Here is an 18,084-nt window from a genome sequence, read left to right on the forward strand (position 1 = left end):
CGGTCTCTGACCCCGCCGGGAGTCTCTCAGACCCTCAGCGCCCCTTCGGTGCCCCGGCCCAATGGGCGGCCGCCGTCTTGGCCGCTCCGCCAATGGCGTCGCTCGGTGTTGCGGCAAGATGGCGGCGCCCAGGCGCTCGGCGCAGCGCCGGGACGGGCCGGAATAGGTGTGAGGCCGCGGGGAGCGAGCCGCCATGCTGCGTGCTTCTCTGCGTCAGGTGAGCGGCCCCGGGCCGAGCAGTACGGTGCGGGTGCTGCGCTCGGCCGGCGGGGCGGGCTCAAGGTGACCGCGGCTCGCCGGGGCCCGACCGCGTCCCCGCAGGGACGCGTTTTATTGCCGAAATGCGCTGGGTTGGGGTCTGGTAGCAGCTTCGTGCCGCTGACTGCTGTCGCTGCCCTTTCAGATATCAGCAGCGCTAAAGGAAGGACAGGTCACCCCCACAGAGCTCTGCCAGAGGTGCCTCGCTCTCATCAGAAGCACCCAGTTTCTCAACGCCTACATTACGGTAGCGGAAGAAACTGCATTAAAGCAGGCTGAGGAGTCGGAGAAAAGATACCGAAGAGGTACGGCAGCCTGTTTATAAGGGTGGCGCTCCTGGTGAAAGAGTGCTTTTATTGTATGCTGTGTGTGTCAGGTGGGCGGACGTGCTGGCTCTTGGGATGGAGTGGGTGCACACAGCACCCAGGGCTGAGATAAGCAGGATGTCGTCTCATTGGAAGCAACAAGGACTCTGCTGGGGCAGCAGGCTTGACTGAAAGCAGCTGCCTGCTGCCTTAGGAGCCACTGTGCCTTGCAGGGACTGCTCTGGGCACAGTGCTTATAGGAGTTCTAGGCAATGGGTCTTGAGAATGTAACAGACACCCATCAAATGCTAAATGGTTAGTTCTTGTACTTGCAAAAAGCACCCGAAGTGACACGTAAAGTAAATTGTAATTGACTGTACGTAGCACACTGATGCAGTCTGTGTGGTCTTTGCAATAATTCCTAATGCAGGTCAGCCACTGAGTGAGCTGGATGGAGTTCCCATTGCAGTGAAGGACAACTTTAATACAGCTGGCATTGAGACAACATGTGCATCAAACATGCTAAAAGGTACGGTATGAGAGGTGCAGTAGAGCTTTTAAGGTGAAATTGGAGCTCTGTCTTTTCTCCTCAGAGGCTTAGTGGAGTGAAGTCTTCCAGAGATCCAAATGTTTTCAAAAATGAGCCGAGCTGATTTGAGGAAATATGTTTATCTGATTTCCTCTGTCAAGATCATCTAGTACTACAGGTGTATCTTTTTCTTATGCAAGTGCATTTTCTCCTTTATTCATGTATCTACGCTGCCATTAACAATGCAGTGGTTATTCTGGCCTACCTAAATGGAGTCATTCTGTAGCTCACGTGTTACTCTTAGATTTACAGAGGAGAGCAGTCAGTAGTGTTTGCTGTTGTGTCCAGCAAAATGCAAACAGTCCTTTTGTGTTCTGTTTATAACCGTTGCATTATGTAGTGCTTTCATATTGCTGTAGGAAGAGTAGATATTAACAATTCTCTGCATTCCTGCTTTACAGAACAGGTTTGTATGACTTTTTAATTCTTTAAAATTTCCCAAGCTTATTGTTTCTATTAACACTCCAGGAAAATTTTCAAGACACTCTAATGTTTCCATAGTGAAAGTGAAAGTAGTAAACATTTCTTATTTTCTTCTTCATTCTGCATAAAGTGAAACTTTGAAGTCTTGAGAAAGATAAACTTCTGCTGATTTACCTGAGGTAATCCTATTACCTTAACAGAAGAAACAAAATACGGTATTGCAATTTAAAGAATGTGTTCCATTACCTGAGATGTTTTCCTTAAGCACGTTCTCAGACCCACTGTGCTTTATTGTAGATTAATGGTAGAGAGTTTTAGGAGTGATGCTGTCCTTGTTCCAGCTGAGAGTGGGGCTGGAGAAATCACTGTCATTATTCACAGAGGAAGTTAGTTACAACCCAGGATCTCGTGGAAGTGGCACAGAACTCACTGTTTGTATGAGGTCAAAGTGGCTGAAGGTGCACACAGTTGGTCACAGGAGAGCCAGTTTGTATTTCAGCTTGTGATTAACAATATGCTCCCCCATCTCATCGTAAGGGGAATAATTTGAGATAGCTTAGCACTCGTCTGCAAATTGCCCAAATGCCATAATTTGCTACTGCTGTGGTAACTTGTTTGTCTGAAGGCTTAGTTCTGGAAATGTATAATCCAGAATTACTGTATTGTAAATTGTGGAGGGAAAAAAAAAGCATTACAGATAAAACAGTATTTAGTTTGCTTTTGCTAAATCTTGAGAATTACCCATATTTTCTGTTGAAGCAAAATTTGGGCACTGTGCAGTGGTAACTTTTATGCACAAATAGTGACAAATTTTAAGTGTTCAGAAGAGTAGCTACTTTTAGAAATCAACCATATCTCATCAACCACTCCCTTAACTGTTTTGATTGCTTTCAGGTTATATTTCTCCTTACAATGCTACAGTGGTTCAGAAGTTACTGGATCAGGGAGCTGTGCTTTTAGGAAAAACAAACCTAGATGAATTTGCAATGGGGTGAGTGATGTTTATTATTTTTAACATGTGATTCTACATTAAACAGATTACACACCATCTGTTCTATGCATAATCCTTAAACTCTTCTTTCTGTCACGTTAGAAAATAACGAACGCTAATCTGCAAAGAGAATTTAGAGTTGCCTGAATTTCTCATATATTGCATGAACATTTTTACTGTTGTGTAAGTTATCTACATGTCAATTCTTTTTATGAACATAGAGTTCAACTATGGCTGTGTTTCAGGGGGAAGAGTAGCATAGCCTTTGCAGAAAGCAGAAGGCAAACAGACTTGCATATCCAGTAGCAAATAGATCTGGTTACCACACCGGCTATTTGCTGACTTTTTTTTTCTCCTTTCTTACTGGTGGTTTCTGCCCTTAACTAATTATTGTTATGGCCTTGAGACAGTTACCATCTGTCCCAACCACTGGATTAACATGTATGAGTACTCTGATTTGTTGTGAACGGGCTAATTTAGAGCAGCGCTTTGAATTGCCTGTGCAACTGTTGCCTAATATTGGTGAATTCTGCTAGGAAAAAGAAATTGGAAAATACTGTCACAAATTTGTTCTCTGACAAATCAGTGAAGGCAGCAGCATGCAGTAGTCTGGGGCAGCCCTGAGCAGAGACAGGAGCCTCTGTCACCAGATCTGCTGGATACTGAAAGATATGGTTTAGTGGTAATAGTTGATGGTTGGACTAGATGATCTTAAAGGTCTTTTCCAACCTTAACGATTCTGTCAATGTCCAGGACTTCAGCTACCAATGAGAAAAATTAAGTGTTGTGTTTTGGCTTTGTTTTTATTTTTCCTAAGCCAAAGGCGTAGGTTTGGTTGGGTTAAAATACTTTGATTGGATCATTTTGGATAAAGTCATTTCCATGTCAGAGACATGCCTCAGGGGGAAAGCAGGGAAAAAGCAGAGGAGAAGAAAAAGCAACCAAACCCTTTTATTAGGGAGGGCTAGAAGTAATCTAAGCTCACTAACACACAGGATTCTGCTAATAAGGGTTATCTCACCCTCAGCCTCTCTTTTCTGTACTGTGTATTTGCATGGTCTCATGCCTTCACCAACATGGCTGCACCATCAGCTTGATGAGGAAGATGATCCAGCTGAAAAGCAGTGTCTCAATTAGGTTCATTTTCAACTGTGTAGACTGCCAGCTCAGCTGATCTGGCTAATAACACCAACATTATGGAGTTGGGGAACCTGAGGTGGCAGTTGCAAGGAAGGTGGAAAGCTCCTCCCTGCTTCTGGTGGCAGCCTACATCTAGATTATCACAGGCTGAAACCAGATTCCAACAAGCCAGTCTAACATTCTGAAACAGCAGACTGTGACCTCAGGGGAGAGCTATAGAGTAAGTAATCGTGGGTTATTTACAGAGGAGCACCTGTTGCTGGTATTGCGGGGCTTTTCCCCCCTTCTCCAGAGCAGTGTCCCACAAGGCAGCGCTCATCTTTTTCCAAATGCAGGCTTGGGAAGCCAGAGTACTTTTGTTTTATAGCAGATAGATAGTTTTACCTTTAGGTACATTAAATTTGTTTTATATTTTTCTGTTAGCATCCTTTCCAGTGGCTTTAGAATCACAGAATGACTCATGTTGGAAGGAATGTTAAAGCCCACCTACTTCCCACCCCTTACAGAATCACAGAATTGTAGAGGTTGAAGGGACCTCCAGAGATCATTGAGTCCAACCCTCCTGCACAGAGCAGGTTCCCTACATCAGGTCACACAAGCAGGCATCCAGGCAGGTCTTGAACATCTCCAGAGAAGGAGATTCCACAACCTCCCTGGGCAGCCACCCTTGCCACCTACTAACAGAAGCTGAGGTTCTGTGGCAGAGGATGGTCCCTTTGAATATTTTGACTTGTGCACGTTATCTGTCTGCACTAAACTGTACATGTGCCAGTCTTTTTGTGTTGAAATTGAATTTATTAGAGTAAGGGATGAGGAACCAGATAAAGAAAAACTTGGAAAGCAATGTGTTGTCTGTCACTTCTGTGCCTATTTCTTCTGTCTTAGATCTGGGAGTACAGATGGGGCATTTGGACCAGTCAGAAATCCCTGGAGTTATTCAAGACAGTACAAGGAAAAATCTGTACCCAGATCTGATTCTGAGCCTGAAAACTCTGACTGGGTAATAACAGGAGGGAGCTCTGGAGGCAGTGCAGCTGCTGTATCAGCTTTCACATGTTTTGCGTAAGAAGCTTTTTGGAATTGTTTTTAATGAAATGTCTTGAAATACACTGTAAGGTTTTCACTTAGTAATTTTCTAATAATGCAGTTTATGGATTAAATTGTAGAAAAGATGTTGATCTTGTCTGAGATGGGAGCATTATTTACGCTGGCTTGTGAGATTTCAACATCTTCAGTTTTTCATGGCATAGCATGAAGCCAGCATGATTTCCTGTAGGCAGAGTAAGGCTTATTCATTTAGAATGTTATTCAGTGTACTGATGTGAGCACTTTGCACTGCACGAGGCAAAGTGATAATGGCAGTAAAGGAATGACAGTATTATTGTTATTCCCACATACTCTTAAAAATAATAGAGACATATCCTCTACCTCTTTGAGTATGTTAAACATGTACACACTGAAAACTTAATTCAGCAAATGATGAGGTGTCTGTTGACATGTAACAGTTTAGAAATCCTTCCTCCTGGCCTCTGTTTTTATAGCTGGGCATGTGATAATATGGATACGTGGGATTTGACATCTAAAAGCTTTCAAATACCCAGTTTGAAAACAGGAAGCCAGTTTATAAAGATACTTGGAATTTTATCTGTTTTTAAAAAGTTAAAGAGTTTCAGTTTATTAAAAAAATTTTTTTACAACAATTATCTGCATGGAATAGCAACACACTATTTAACAAATTGATTGTTTATACTCTCTTCCTCATCCATCTGTTAAAGGAAATCTGTTCCTTAAAAATTTACACTGAAATCTACGCTTCATGCAGTTTTGAGAGTTACATTTGAGAATGTGTGCTCAGTTGTGTTCTTAACTGGAAGATGTTTTAAATAATCTTTAGTTATTATGTCTTTGTTTACCCATGTATTATATTTGTCTACTTGTTAAAATATTTTTGCTCCCAGAGATTACTACTTTTAAAAACCCCATCGTTTTATGAATAAAACTTAAGGTTTTATTTTTTATTCTGATTGAAGTACTTCCATTTTTTAAGTGGATTTTGAGTTTAAAGTCACTAAAACCAAGAGAACCTCAATTTCAATGTGACTTTGCTATTCCATTGAAATTTTTACAGTGAAAATTTCAGTTTGGAACAAGGTTTCACTTGTGAAAGAGCAGTAAAGGAATTCAACTTAAATAGAAGAAAAAGAATTGCATTGAAACTACTCTAAATTGGGTGTTCTACTATACTTTTTTTGGCTTGGAAACAGGAAGAACCTCTTAGCTAGACTTTGAAAAGCCTGCCTTGTTATTGAGAGCAAAAAGCATACTGTGTTACCACTGCTTTGTATGCTGGATTGTGATACTTCATGTCATCATTCATTAATGAATAAATGGTCACGAATATCTGAAAATCATAAACTAAAACACAAGACATCTTTCACAGACCGCAGAATTGGAATGGACCAACAGAGAAGTAGGAACTAGGTCTTTAGAGCCCTATTCTGAATGCCTGATTTCTATTTATCTACCTCTGATTTGTAGAGAGAACCAGTCTCTCCCAGTGGCTAATTCAGAGGTCCTAAGAAAAATGCTGAGAACAGCTGAAAAATAGCAGATGTAGGGAGTGGGCTAATGTTTAGAGTGTGTGGTTATGACTTTTAGTTGGGAAGAACTCAGACATTTTTAAATCCATGCATCTTAAAGCCATAAGTATTGTTTGGAGATGTTCTGAATCATTTTACTAACGGTAACCCTTTTGAAACCGTAGAGCTTTAGGGTCAGACACAGGAGGATCTACCAGAAATCCTGCTGCTCACTGTGGTGTAGTAGGTTTAAAGCCAACATATGGACTGATCTCTCGCCATGGTCTCATTCCTCTAGTGAACTCCATGGATGTGCCAGGAATCCTAACCAGATGTGTGGATGATGCAGCTGTTGTGCTAGGTATTACTACTACATATATCTTTGTATGCTCTATGTCTTTGTTCAAAAAGCAGGCTAAATTTCATCTACCCAGTGTGCATTTTCCTGTTCTTCAATGTGTTGTGTCATGTTTCAGGTTCACTTGCTGGACATGATCCTAAAGACTCTACCACAGTTCAGGACATCTTTCAGCCATTTGCACTGCCAAGTTTGACTGATGTCAGCAAGCTCTCTATAGGAATTCCTAAGGTAACGTTTAAATCCCATCAACAGTTGTGAACAAGGATGGCAAATGTAACTCCTTCCAAAAGAAAGTATTTGTGTATTGCCTGTCACCACCCAATCTCTCATAATTTGAAAAGTGAAAACAGTATGAGCAGCTCCCAGAAAAGAGCAGTATGTGCTCTATTGCCCACACAGGTGATTCAGAGCGAGCATCTGCTAACACTTTGTCTCAAATGCTTTGTCATCACTGTGGGAAACGCTGCCAGGAAGTTCCAGGGAAAATGAGGGGCTTCAGATCTTGCTTCTCTATGGCTTTTTCATCAGATACCTCCACAACTTCATACTAGTTACTTTTAGTGACTTCTTACAGCGAGGTTAGTTGTACTAGTACTACTTGTGCAGTTTTTTGAAATCCTTGTTTAAATGGCACTGTGATACAGCATAATTTTAAAGGCAATTGAATGGCACAAGGAGCTGTGACTCACAGAGCTCAAACAGGGATGGAAAGAAAACTTCACGATAGCCGCTAATGTTTTCATCGAGTAATTTGGTTTGTAATGCACGTAATTCAGTCGTTCTTGGAAGTATGCTTGTAATTTAAGCATGACGTTTGGAGCTGCAGCCTATTTTTTAATTACCTCTTATAGTTTTGTAAAGGTTCTGTCTTCAAAAAAACAATGTGTGTCACATTTGTTGGTTTGATTCCCAGTACTTGAACCTGTGACAGAACAGGTAAACCAAAAGATTCAGTTTTGTAAGAAGAGATGCCCACTGACAGTTAATTATTCAGAATCTGTGAAATGCAAAAAAGAAAAAAGAAAAGAAAAGAAAAATACATCTAGAAAATTAATTTTCTGCATACTGTTTAGATTTTGATAAATCTAAAATAGTAGTATTGATAAATTATTCATATCCCTTGGACAATTGTTTTCTGCTGCTACAGATTAACCCAAACAGGTTAATGCATATATTATGATAATATGTGTGAGTCGTTGCTGTTCAGAGATCACATGATGTTTTGAGCCAGTTATTTTGAGCTTGAAATGAAGCAAATATCTTAAAACAAGAGTGTTGCTTGTCTAAGTCAGTCCTATCCCAACCTTGTGATTGTAGTTCTCTGGTGGGTTGCTTGTTTGGCTGAGGTGTGCTAGTAGGTGCTGATGTGCTGTGAGCATAGCTTATTCCCTGCTGAAAATACCCCTAGTATTAGGGCTTACATCTGCACATCTTCTACCCATGAACTGTAGAGCCATGCGGTGTGGTCTCTATGACTAGATGAACAAGTGGACACTTCTCCAGAAGAAAACTGCTGAAATTCCATTATGGATTGTGTTATGGGTTACAATTTGCTAAGGTGAAGATAATATTCTTCAGATGACAGAGTCTGTTTAGTACTGCTTGCTTTTATAATATTTAGTAGATGTGATAGGCTGCAGTAAGTATTTTAAAGCACACAGTGTTAATAGTTTCAAAGTATTTTTAGCAAATAGTATTTATGTGTTGGTGGCCAGTAAAAGTAAACATCATTTATTCTTGTTTTTCTCTAAGGAGTACCACGTACCAGGGCTTTCTAGTGAAATTCTGGCTGTTTGGTCAAAGGCTGCTGACCTCTTTAAGAATGCAGGTGCTAAAGTAGTTGAAGTGAGTTTACCACACACCCGTTACTCAATTGTCTGCTATCATGTGCTCTGCACTGCAGAAGTGGCATCAAATATGGCCAGGTTTGATGGACTGGAATATGGTAAGGCCTTTTAAATTATTATTTTTTGTTGTTCTCAGGCAACAGAAACCTTGCTAAGTGGCATTAAGAAATATCAGTTTTGATAGCATGTGTTTCATAGTTGAATGTTTGATGTTCTTTTGGATTGGAATAGAATAAAAACCTTGTGCACATAAGAGCTGAATAAATAAATATTTTATTGTGTTTCACTCGTGCACACGTGAGTGTCTGGGCTTAAAATCTTCTCTGTAATGGAACATGGAAGGAATATGGTTTGTGGATTTTTCCAGACTAGCAGAACATCAGTCTGCTGCAAACTGCAGCCTATTGTACTATGATGTGTACCATTATGTTATTGAATCTTAAGAATCACAAAAACTATTTCTAAATTGCCTTTTCTTTCCAGGACATCGTTCTGACATGAACAAGTCCACAGAAAGCATGTATGCTGCAACACGACGAGAAGGATTTAATGATGTTGTAAGAGGAAGAATTCTATCAGGAAACTACTTCTTGTTGAAACAGTAAGTGGAACACATCTTCAAACTCAACTTTATTAAGTTCATAATTTGGTAAGCAAATAGAATTGTTCCTCAAGACATGAAAAAGAATTGTCCTCAAGCTAGTAGCTACTTCTACTGTTCTACTCAGCTATGTAGTAACCAGTGAACTGTTAGCAGTGAATGAAAATGTTTTTCCTTACCCAAGGAGCCTTCTGAATTAAGTAAAACATCCTTGTGATTATTTTTTTTTCCCCATCAGAGCATTGTTGTCACCTAATAGTTAAAATAAGGAAAAATATATCCTGTAGGAAGACACTGAAATCACAGTAAAGCCATCTCTCTTGTAACATTGTAAATTCTGTAGGTATTAATCTCATTAAAGCTGCACAGAAAAACTGCTGGTGCGTTCTGCTGAGGTCTTCTAGAGCAAGACAGATGACACACAGTTCAATTAACTATAGATCTCTGCCTTAGTATGCAGTGGAGAGAAGACAGAGGTGCCTGAACTAATGAATTTAACTTTTTCATCTCCATTTTTTGCTCCTTATTTACTATCCTAGTATGTTAGAGAAAGCAGGAGTCATACTTAACTTGTTTAGATACTAACAGAGAAACTGGTCCTGTAATTTGTCTCAAAACAAGTGCATGACAAAGCTCCTTCTCTCAGCAACAGCATTCATCAGAAGTGACTTCTAGTTACTCTCATAGACAGGAATGTTGTCAGTAGATAAGAAGCAGCTTTTATGGAATGCCGATAGTCCTGCCAAGTATGCTCGTTCTGGTCACAACTGTCCAGGTCAGCTTTCCAAAGACTGCTTTAAATTTCATGCAGCTCACTTTTTTGTGAAGGAGCATAAGATTGTGTTCCATTAGGACTGAACAAGAGAGTCCTGTCTCTGGCAACAGTAAGTTACTTTTGAAGAACAAAATCCAGGGTTCTACAAGCGTTCTTGAGACAAAGAACAAACATCTCTGTTTCCTGCAAACAGTGCATTTCACAGAATATTTTGTTCTTGCTTTTTATAAAATAACTACGTGATCATTCATGCATTGATGGTTGTTTATAGTCATTGCATCAGAATTAACAGAGTAGGTTTGATTTATCAGTATTAATTTTTTTTTAAAGAGTAACTGTTGGTGATTGCTTTTAAAACTAAACTCTGAAGTTATGAATTCTGTTACGTGTTTGCCAGTTCTACTTGTGAAATTAAAAAGAACAATAAATATAAAGCTAACTGATTTGTTTCTGCTTCAGGATAGCATAAAGACAGTTTAGAAAGCCATAAACCCACACTAATATAGGGAAAAAAAATAGAGGAAAGAGCATAGTTTAGTAAGAAGCGTACTAGAAACACATTCTTGGTTTCAAGTCCATTTGGATGTCTGCAGAGATTATAGGAGTTTTTCACATTCATTAAGTGTCTAGCTGGATTGAATCCTAGAGCTTAACGCCTATTTTGCAAACCTGCTTTGCTTCTATAGTATTTCTAGACTTTACTGTGCCTTTCTGCAGTGAAATCCAATATACAGTTTAGTTCCAGAAAGGCCAAATAGCATTATTCTGATCCTCAGCTATTTTAAACTGGGGTTTTGTTTTCCCTTCACCTTTCTTCAACAGAATTTTCTTGTGTCTTCTTTCTCTGACGTCTCTGTGGCTATGAGAGCGTAAGCACTGTGTTTGGTGACTAAGCTTGTGGTATATGAGAAACTCAAATACATGTTAGCCTCTTAATCGGGAGGAATATAGAGCTTATCTTTTCTATGGTAACTAAGCAATTGTTGTGTATTTTCAGAATCGTAGCATTCCACCCTCACACCCATATTTCTTTCTAGGAATTACGAGGATTACTTTGTCAAGGCACAGAAAGTCAGACGTCTCATTGCCAATGACTTTGTGAAGGTTTTTGGAAGTGGTATTGATATTTTACTCACTCCTACCACTCTGAGCGATGCACTCCCGTATACGGAATTCATCAAAGAAGACAACAGAACCCGCAGCACGGAAGATGACATCCTAACACAGGCTGCAAACATGGCTGGTGAGCAGGGGCAGGAGTTCAACTGTGTTTTCTCCTGCCTGTAACATCCATTCCCTTCAACCTTTTAACCTCTTACACAGAATTGAGATACCTCCCCCCTCTTGTTAACTTACACTGGAAAGTTAACAACTCTATACATAAGTACAGTGGACATTTGTAAAATGATTCATAATGTAGGGGTAGATTTTAAAATGCTACTGAACTGCTCTGGTTCTCTCAGAATTGTTACAAAAATGACTCTAACTGGATTTGTTTAATAGCAAGCCTTTGTGTGAATAACTTCTTTTGTTTCAGGACTGCCAGCCGTAAATGTTCCTACAGCTCTTTCAGGAAGAGGCTTGCCAATTGGGCTTCAGTTCATTGGGCGTTCATTCCAAGAGAAGCAGCTGCTCACAGTAGCCAAATGGTTTGAAAAACAAGTACAATTCCCAATGATTCAGCTAGAAGAAGTGAAGAAACATGACAACGGTGTCCTTCAGCATCAGAAATCTGCTTCTTTTTCATAGTATCAGATTTGCTGGTCAGCAAAAGCAGGAAGGCGGCTGGGATAGTTTAAAAATGTACTTGTGCAAGAAAAAAAAACACCAACAGTTTAAGACAATGATATGCTGTTATGCAGGATGGAATAATAATTTTCCATTATTAATTAAGGCAAAGCAAATCATTAAGTAAACATGTATATCTTACTAAGAGCCACTTCTTACTGATATTAAAAACACCAGATTGAAGTTATTTATCTTACATCTGTGAAGCTGCTTTTTTCCATCCCCAGAGGGCATGTAAGGTATCTGGCTCATTAAAGAACTAACCTGAATTTTCATGTGAAAATTGCATGGTTGCCAGGGAGCTTGATTTCTCTCTGGAACATAGACTTTGGTAATGGAAACAACCAGACAAGCTGTAATGGAACAAAGTTATTGAGAGTCCATTTGCCAACAAGTAAATACAAATGAAATCAAGAAAACAGCATAGACATAGTTGATTTTAAAAGCAAACAAACAACAACTCCCTCCATCCTCATTCTAACAAACTCTCAGCAGAAGATGAAGTACCTTCTATGTATACAAATCTTGCAGATCTCTGGTTACATCCATCATCAGAAGGATGAATTGCAGACTTCTTCAGGGAGAAGATGCTGATTAATCCTTTTCTGTCTTCATTGTAATTCTCTATAATCAGTGGTTAATTTTTTAGTGTTCGTTTTATTTTCTATAGTGTAACCCTCCATACAAGTAATGCCATCTATTCCTTCATGGAAGCTCATTCAGAACAAAAGTAGCTTGAAATAAGTTTCCCAGCTATAATGTTAGTACACCAGGAGACAAATTAAACAACTGAGAAGCAGTTGTTATTGCTGTAGTTTCTGTTTTTCTAAAGCTGGAAAAAGTATGGAGTTTTAAGTTTGTAGATTTGATTTTACATCGTTGTTTTCAGTCACAGTTTACAGCTTGCACACATAAGGAGTGTAGGGTGAGGGAAAACTATTGTGATACAGTAACATGTGGAATCTTCCTGAATGTTTAATGTCTTAGACCATACTGTCACCTGTAAAAAAAAAAAAATACCATTCCTAAAAATCACAAATGAAGAATTTCCCACAGCCCGATGCCAGCTGTGCCAATACCTTTCCCACACAAGTAAGTGCCACACAATTTATTTTATTTTGTTTTTGTAAGGATTATAAAACAAGGTATGCCTTGTTTTAGTCTGATGCTATGCTATGATGTATGTATAAAACAGTCTTCAGGGTGCTTGGTTTTACTGTTAGTGAATGGTGATAAATAGTGGCCCCAAAAGACTACTTTACTTTAACTACTGTCTTGTTTAATAATTTAGTTATGCTCTAATCATACTGTCACCATGTGTGCCTTGTGCTCTAGCTGCCTACAAGCCAGAGCTGTCAGTATGATTATTCACTATCCACCTTGAAATCCCTACTTTTTTGATTTGCAGTCAGGTCCTGCTTAGCAGTTCTTAAAGTAAAGATCAAGGTGTTTTGATGAGAGATAGAGATAAAATCCTGACTGGGGAGAGCATTCCTTGAGCATAAAGAGCTTTAGGGTATTATGGAAGAGAACAAGCAAATAGAAAATTGCTCTCTACATCAGAAGTTAGTTCTGGACTGACTGCTGGCCCAGAGGAAAGCGTCTACTTATGCTAGACAATTTGTCTTGTCAGACTTCCTCTGCTGTTAAAACAAATATGATGGAAAACCTGGATAAAGGCACATTTGCCAAGCAGGGGTAGGTGAAGAGAAACTGGTCCCATACCTGCTCTACTTCTTTGTAAAACAGAGCACTGAATCCAGTTTCCAGTATCCTTCAAATGAGCATTCAGATGATAGAGGCAAATGATTGTTCTGACACAAATTCTTCAGAATTTCTTCTGTTAACAGATTTCAAGGTGTAGAATAACTATGCAATGAAATATGCAGTAAAATACACACTAGTTAGACATCTATCCTACAGCCCTGAATAGCATGGCATTTATAACTTCGTTAGTGATTGAGACCCACCTTTGTATTAGACAATAACAAGACTTGGAAACAAAACATCAAGTTAGATTGATAAGTTTCTGGGTCAGTAGGTTGAAAGCAGCCCTGACAAGTCTTCTCTCCTCCTCCTACTCCCCTGCTGTTTTGTGGTTTTGGGGACCACGTGTACCAGATGCCTTTCCTGCTCTTTCCTAATACTGGAATCTCACCAAGCCTGAGGTTAGAGCTTAAGAATCAGTGTGGCTGAGCAACTTCAGGATGTAAGCAAGAGTGTCTAAGGGAATTGTAATATCATCATGCTAGAAGATTCTCTCTTACAATTGATTCTGAACCCTTCAGGAGTTCCTGAAGTAGTGTGACAGCCCGGCCTAACTCAGATGGCAGAAGGATTGTGAGTGATATCTCCAACCAGATCTTTGTGCAGCTGCTCCTAGTGCCAAGTCATGGCTGCAGAATTTTAAACAGCAAAAGTTTCTATGATGGATTATTAAGAGCTCAAAAACCTTTCTCAGAGAAGCAGAGCAATTTCAAAACACAAGACAGTAAGTCTAGGGGGAAAAAAGACCAAAAAAACAGTTCATATGAACATTTTGTACAGTTGCCCTGAAAAACAATTTACAGAAATAATAGAGTTGAAACTTTTATGGTATTGTAACACAGCCACAGCAGGTGGCTAGGTGTAACCCTATCACACAGGCAGCCCTGATTTGTAGCTAGAGGATAATTCCAGTGCTTCCAGAAGGAAACAATAGCTAGAACATTAACAAACAAGCAATCTGCTCAAATGGTTGAGGGTGTGAAATCTTTTTCCAGGCACTGGAAAATGGTAAGGGTATTATGTAAAGGAGAAGTTAATTTGAACAGAAAAGTAAGACCTTTTGCTATAAGGTGTTTTTAAATACAACTTTATTCTGGGTTGCAGTTCATATACTTTCTGTGCACATGTTCTCCTCATCTTCCTTAATGGGCTCACACTGAGAGCAAATTCAAAGCAAACTTCTGAGTGCAGCTACTTCACAATTACCACATTTCTCAGTTTCTAGGTCACTTAATAGTTACTGTGACCTCACATTACATAGTGTTTGTTAGCCATTTTTTCACTTCTTTAAAGATGTAGCTAGGACTTAGTCCATCTGGAAGGCAATAGGAAATGGGCTAGCAGCACTGCTGCCTGGGGCATCCCAGGGTTTTCCTTCAGTGCCCTGAGTGTATTTCCTGTGTGAGCTGTAATGTTGCATTACCACTGGACACAGGCAACTGAAGAGAATAAAGAAGTACAGGGAGCGTGTCTGAAAATCTGAGACTAGTAAGGTTAAAAGGAAGTTTGACTGCCATATAAACCAGTGACCAGAACACTACCAGAGAATCATAGGATGGCTTATGTTGGAGAGTACTTTAATGATCATCTACTTCCAACCCTCCCTGCCCCAGGCAGGGTTGCCAACCACTAGATCAGCCTGCCCAGTACTCCAACTAGTTAGGAAAAAAAAAGCAAAAAGGAGCAACCTACATTTGTTTGGTTTTTTTTTTTTCCATTATGTCTGGTGTAGGGAACCTGCTTTGGCAGGGGGGTTGGACTCGATCTCTGGAGGTCCCTTCCAACCCCTACGATTCTGTGATTCTGTCTCTCAACTGAAGAGAAAGGTATGTGATTACACCAATGTAGAAAGAGGCATGAAAAGAAAAACATTATTATCTCAGTTTACCACTCCTTTGGCTGATTAATTTTTAGATGCAATTAAGGAATTCCAAGCTAACTTTTTCTTTTTTTGTAAACAAGACTCTTTTTCCCCACCTAGCATGGGCATCCTCCCATGGTTGCTGTTGAACAGTAGTAAAAGGATTCTTCAGCTCAGCAGCGTAGGGCACCTGGAGAAACAAATGGGAAGCCAGGGGGCTGCCACACACAAGTGGGGATGAGGAAGCAAAACTATGGTGAAGGAGGTTCCCCACTTTCACGTTCCTAAGCTGAAATCTTTCAAGGTGGATGCATTTTTGAATTAATACCTCTCTGGACTAGAGTCTGTGTGATTTAGTCCAAGATCAGACTTGCATTTGCAAGTATTTAGTTCAAAAAGGAGTTCCACTATCTGAGACTGGTACACAATATCTACCTAACCAAAATCAAAATGAAAACATTATTAACAACAGAAAGCTTTGGAACACACAGCAGGGACCTTGTGAGCCAGATCTCTCTTTACAGGTAAGAATTTCATGCATTCATCTCTATAAATGTATTAAAATCTGTCTCATCTATAGAGAACTCTGGATTCTTTCTCCAATTCAGAATGTTTTGTTAAAAACTGATTGCAGCTGAGCCACACACCTATTTGCTCAAGGCAATATTGTTCTTCTGCTTAAATATGCCTTCTCACTCCTTGTGTTTAATTCACTATTGTGTTTATAAATCACAGTTGCATTCTTCCTTAGCCTTTATTCTACTAGGACAAACAAGGCAAACTCTTCCAGTTTACTCCTCTATATTTTACTACTCACTGCTAATCCCCACAGCCGCTCACTGCACCTGCCCCAGATGAATTCATGTTTCTGGCATGGGTGACCAGCATTGTAAAGACAATTCCAGGTGCAGTTTTACAAGCATAACTGCTTTAATATTTCCCCATCTCCCTTGAAGAATTCATCTGCACAACATTCTGGAACTGCACTTACCTTTTACTCAGACACTTCATACCAGACCAGCAGCCCAAAGCTAATTTATGATTAACCAATACTCCAAGGTTTTCTCTGTCTCCATAGCTTTAAAGGGATAAGAATTTCTGGTATGAGCTGAAAGCTCATTATTAAACCTCTAGGTTCGTGACTCTGCATTCATTTTCCTTAATGCTGTTCATATTACCAGCATTTTCCTGTTTGTCCTGGAGAGTCAAACCCTCCACCATTTTGACAGTAACGCCCAGCTTCATGTCATCAAAAACAAGGAACACATCCTCCAAATAACGTACTCATTACCATAAATTTAATCTCATTGCAATAAGCCATTGTTGCATAAAGACTTAGGGGACAACATGCTTCAGGTTTTCCTTTGTGGTCTCTGTTAATTGTCACCTATCAATTGGGCTGATGTGCTGCCTACTGACAACAGCTAGCTACAGCCTGAGGAGCTTCAACTACTGTTAATAAAATCCAAGGTTTTGGTCCCCACTCTGTTTCATACTGCCTTATTTTGAAGGCTACAAGCAAATACAGCCTCCTGTGACAAACACAGTTGAAGAATATCGAGAACCTGTCCCTTGAAAGAGCATCTGTTGTCCATCTATCCAAAGCTCACCCCAGCAATAGCAAAACACCCAGGATAAGCAGCTCTTTTGAACAAGAGCTGCCTTTTTTGCTTTGTATCCACAGCACTGGAAATGTAAGAGCTTGAATGATCTGCTCTCAGTTGCAGACAATGGAAAAATGCTGTAACATGAAAACAAAGCCTTCAATAGAAAGAATGAAGCCTTGTCACTAAGATGAACTGCTAACAGCAAGTTCAGCTGAGCCTGCACTGAGCTAGCATCCCAGCTGAAAATAATGTAGGTACTAAGGTTTTTTATTATTATTGTTTTTGAAGCGAGACCCTTTGACAAGTTGTAACAGGAAATTATGGAACAATTGCTCTGCTCTGGGTGATACCTACGCTTTAAAAGCAACCCATCTATGACTACCACTCTTCCACTTCAATACCAAATGCCTTCTATTTAAAAATAAGACATACTAATGAATTCGGCCAATCAACATGGAATTAATTGACAGAATGGAGATGATGGAGAAGAAGTGAAAAGAAAACTGGTTCTACTTGCTGTCAATAGACTGGATATGTTGTTATCAAAATTAAACATCTGACAGTCAGTAACCATAGTAATGTACATGCTTCCTAACACAGGCATCTAAAATCCTGCCACTCTTTCTAAACCATCACCAGAGGCTTTCGTGACCACACTCACTAAGTGGATACTACATTCCCATGCCCTCCAGTCTTAATAGAGTAAGTGTGCTAACGAATTAACACCACTTTAAGCCATTTTAGAATGTACTTATTTCATTATTTAAGACGTAAAAATGTAACTAATCTCAAACTCCATTTATCACTGTCAGAAACTGCTGTCATTGCCTTAAGTAACAGCGCAGTGGATGGATAGAGAATAGGAGAACCAAGCAGCACTTGATTACTTTGTTGATCTATTTCTTTCAAGTCTCTTTATAGGACCTGCTGCAAGCTGTAACCTTTACCTGTTATTACCATTCAGGAACATTAGTGTTAAATAACACTGAAAAATTGTAAACTCTTGGAAAACAAAGCAGAAATGCAACAATGGTCATGTATAGCCTTTGGGGCTGTTTCAGTAAGGTTAAGCATTGCGGTTTAACCTGGCAGGTAGCAAAGCACCACACAGTCATCTACTTGCTCCCCACCTTCCAATGAGATGGGGGTGTGAGGAGAGAATTGAAAGAAAAAAAAAAATAATGAAGAACTT

General features: G+C 39.7%; 1 protein-coding gene and 1 long non-coding RNA gene across 9 annotated transcripts in view; one reads left to right on the forward strand and one right to left on the reverse strand.

The window, feature by feature from the left end:
* The first annotated feature begins 84 nt into the window (after positions 1 to 84).
* On the forward strand, positions 85 to 11,697 carry QRSL1 (glutaminyl-tRNA amidotransferase subunit QRSL1). The gene is made up of 11 exons (XM_048935762.1): positions 85 to 217; positions 404 to 563; positions 994 to 1,092; positions 2,470 to 2,566; positions 4,592 to 4,768; positions 6,471 to 6,646; positions 6,762 to 6,874; positions 8,399 to 8,591; positions 8,977 to 9,094; positions 10,907 to 11,112; positions 11,407 to 11,697. Exons 1-11 carry the CDS (start codon positions 194 to 196, stop codon positions 11,616 to 11,618), a joined length of 1,575 nt encoding a protein of 524 aa, XP_048791719.1. The 5' UTR covers positions 85 to 193; the 3' UTR covers positions 11,619 to 11,697.
* Positions 11,698 to 11,961: 264 nt separating this feature from the next.
* Positions 11,962 to 18,084, reverse strand: part of LOC125689020 (uncharacterized) — a 50,228-nt gene continuing 44,105 nt past the window's right edge. For 3 of the 8 annotated variants that reach the window (XR_007374997.1, XR_007374998.1, XR_007374991.1), the window contains exons 2-3: positions 13,383 to 13,497; positions 11,962 to 12,657 (exon numbers count right to left, since the gene is read on the reverse strand). This is a non-coding gene — a long non-coding RNA (uncharacterized LOC125689020). Of the gene's footprint in view, positions 12,658 to 13,382; positions 13,527 to 15,401; positions 16,268 to 18,084 lie in introns of those variants that run through there. The other 5 variants (XR_007374994.1, XR_007374993.1, XR_007374992.1 and 2 more) reach the window with 3 other exon arrangements.

The sequence above is a fragment of the Lagopus muta genome, chromosome 2 (assembly GCF_023343835.1).
Source record: "Lagopus muta isolate bLagMut1 chromosome 2, bLagMut1 primary, whole genome shotgun sequence".
Lineage (NCBI taxonomy): Eukaryota > Metazoa > Chordata > Aves > Galliformes > Phasianidae > Lagopus > Lagopus muta.

What these genes read in the sequence shown, in the direction of transcription:
- QRSL1 (XM_048935762.1), top strand. Translation starts at nt 194, where the DNA reads ATGCTGCGTGCTTCTCTGCGTCAG. An exon ending in TCTCTATAGGAATTCCTAAG is followed by an intron (nt 6,875 to 8,398) that starts GTAACGTTTAAA and finishes TTTTTCTCTAAG; the next exon opens with GAGTACCACGTACCAGGGCT. An exon ending in ACAGGCTGCAAACATGGCTG is followed by an intron (nt 11,113 to 11,406) that starts GTGAGCAGGGGC and finishes CTTTTGTTTCAG; the next exon opens with GACTGCCAGCCGTAAATGTT.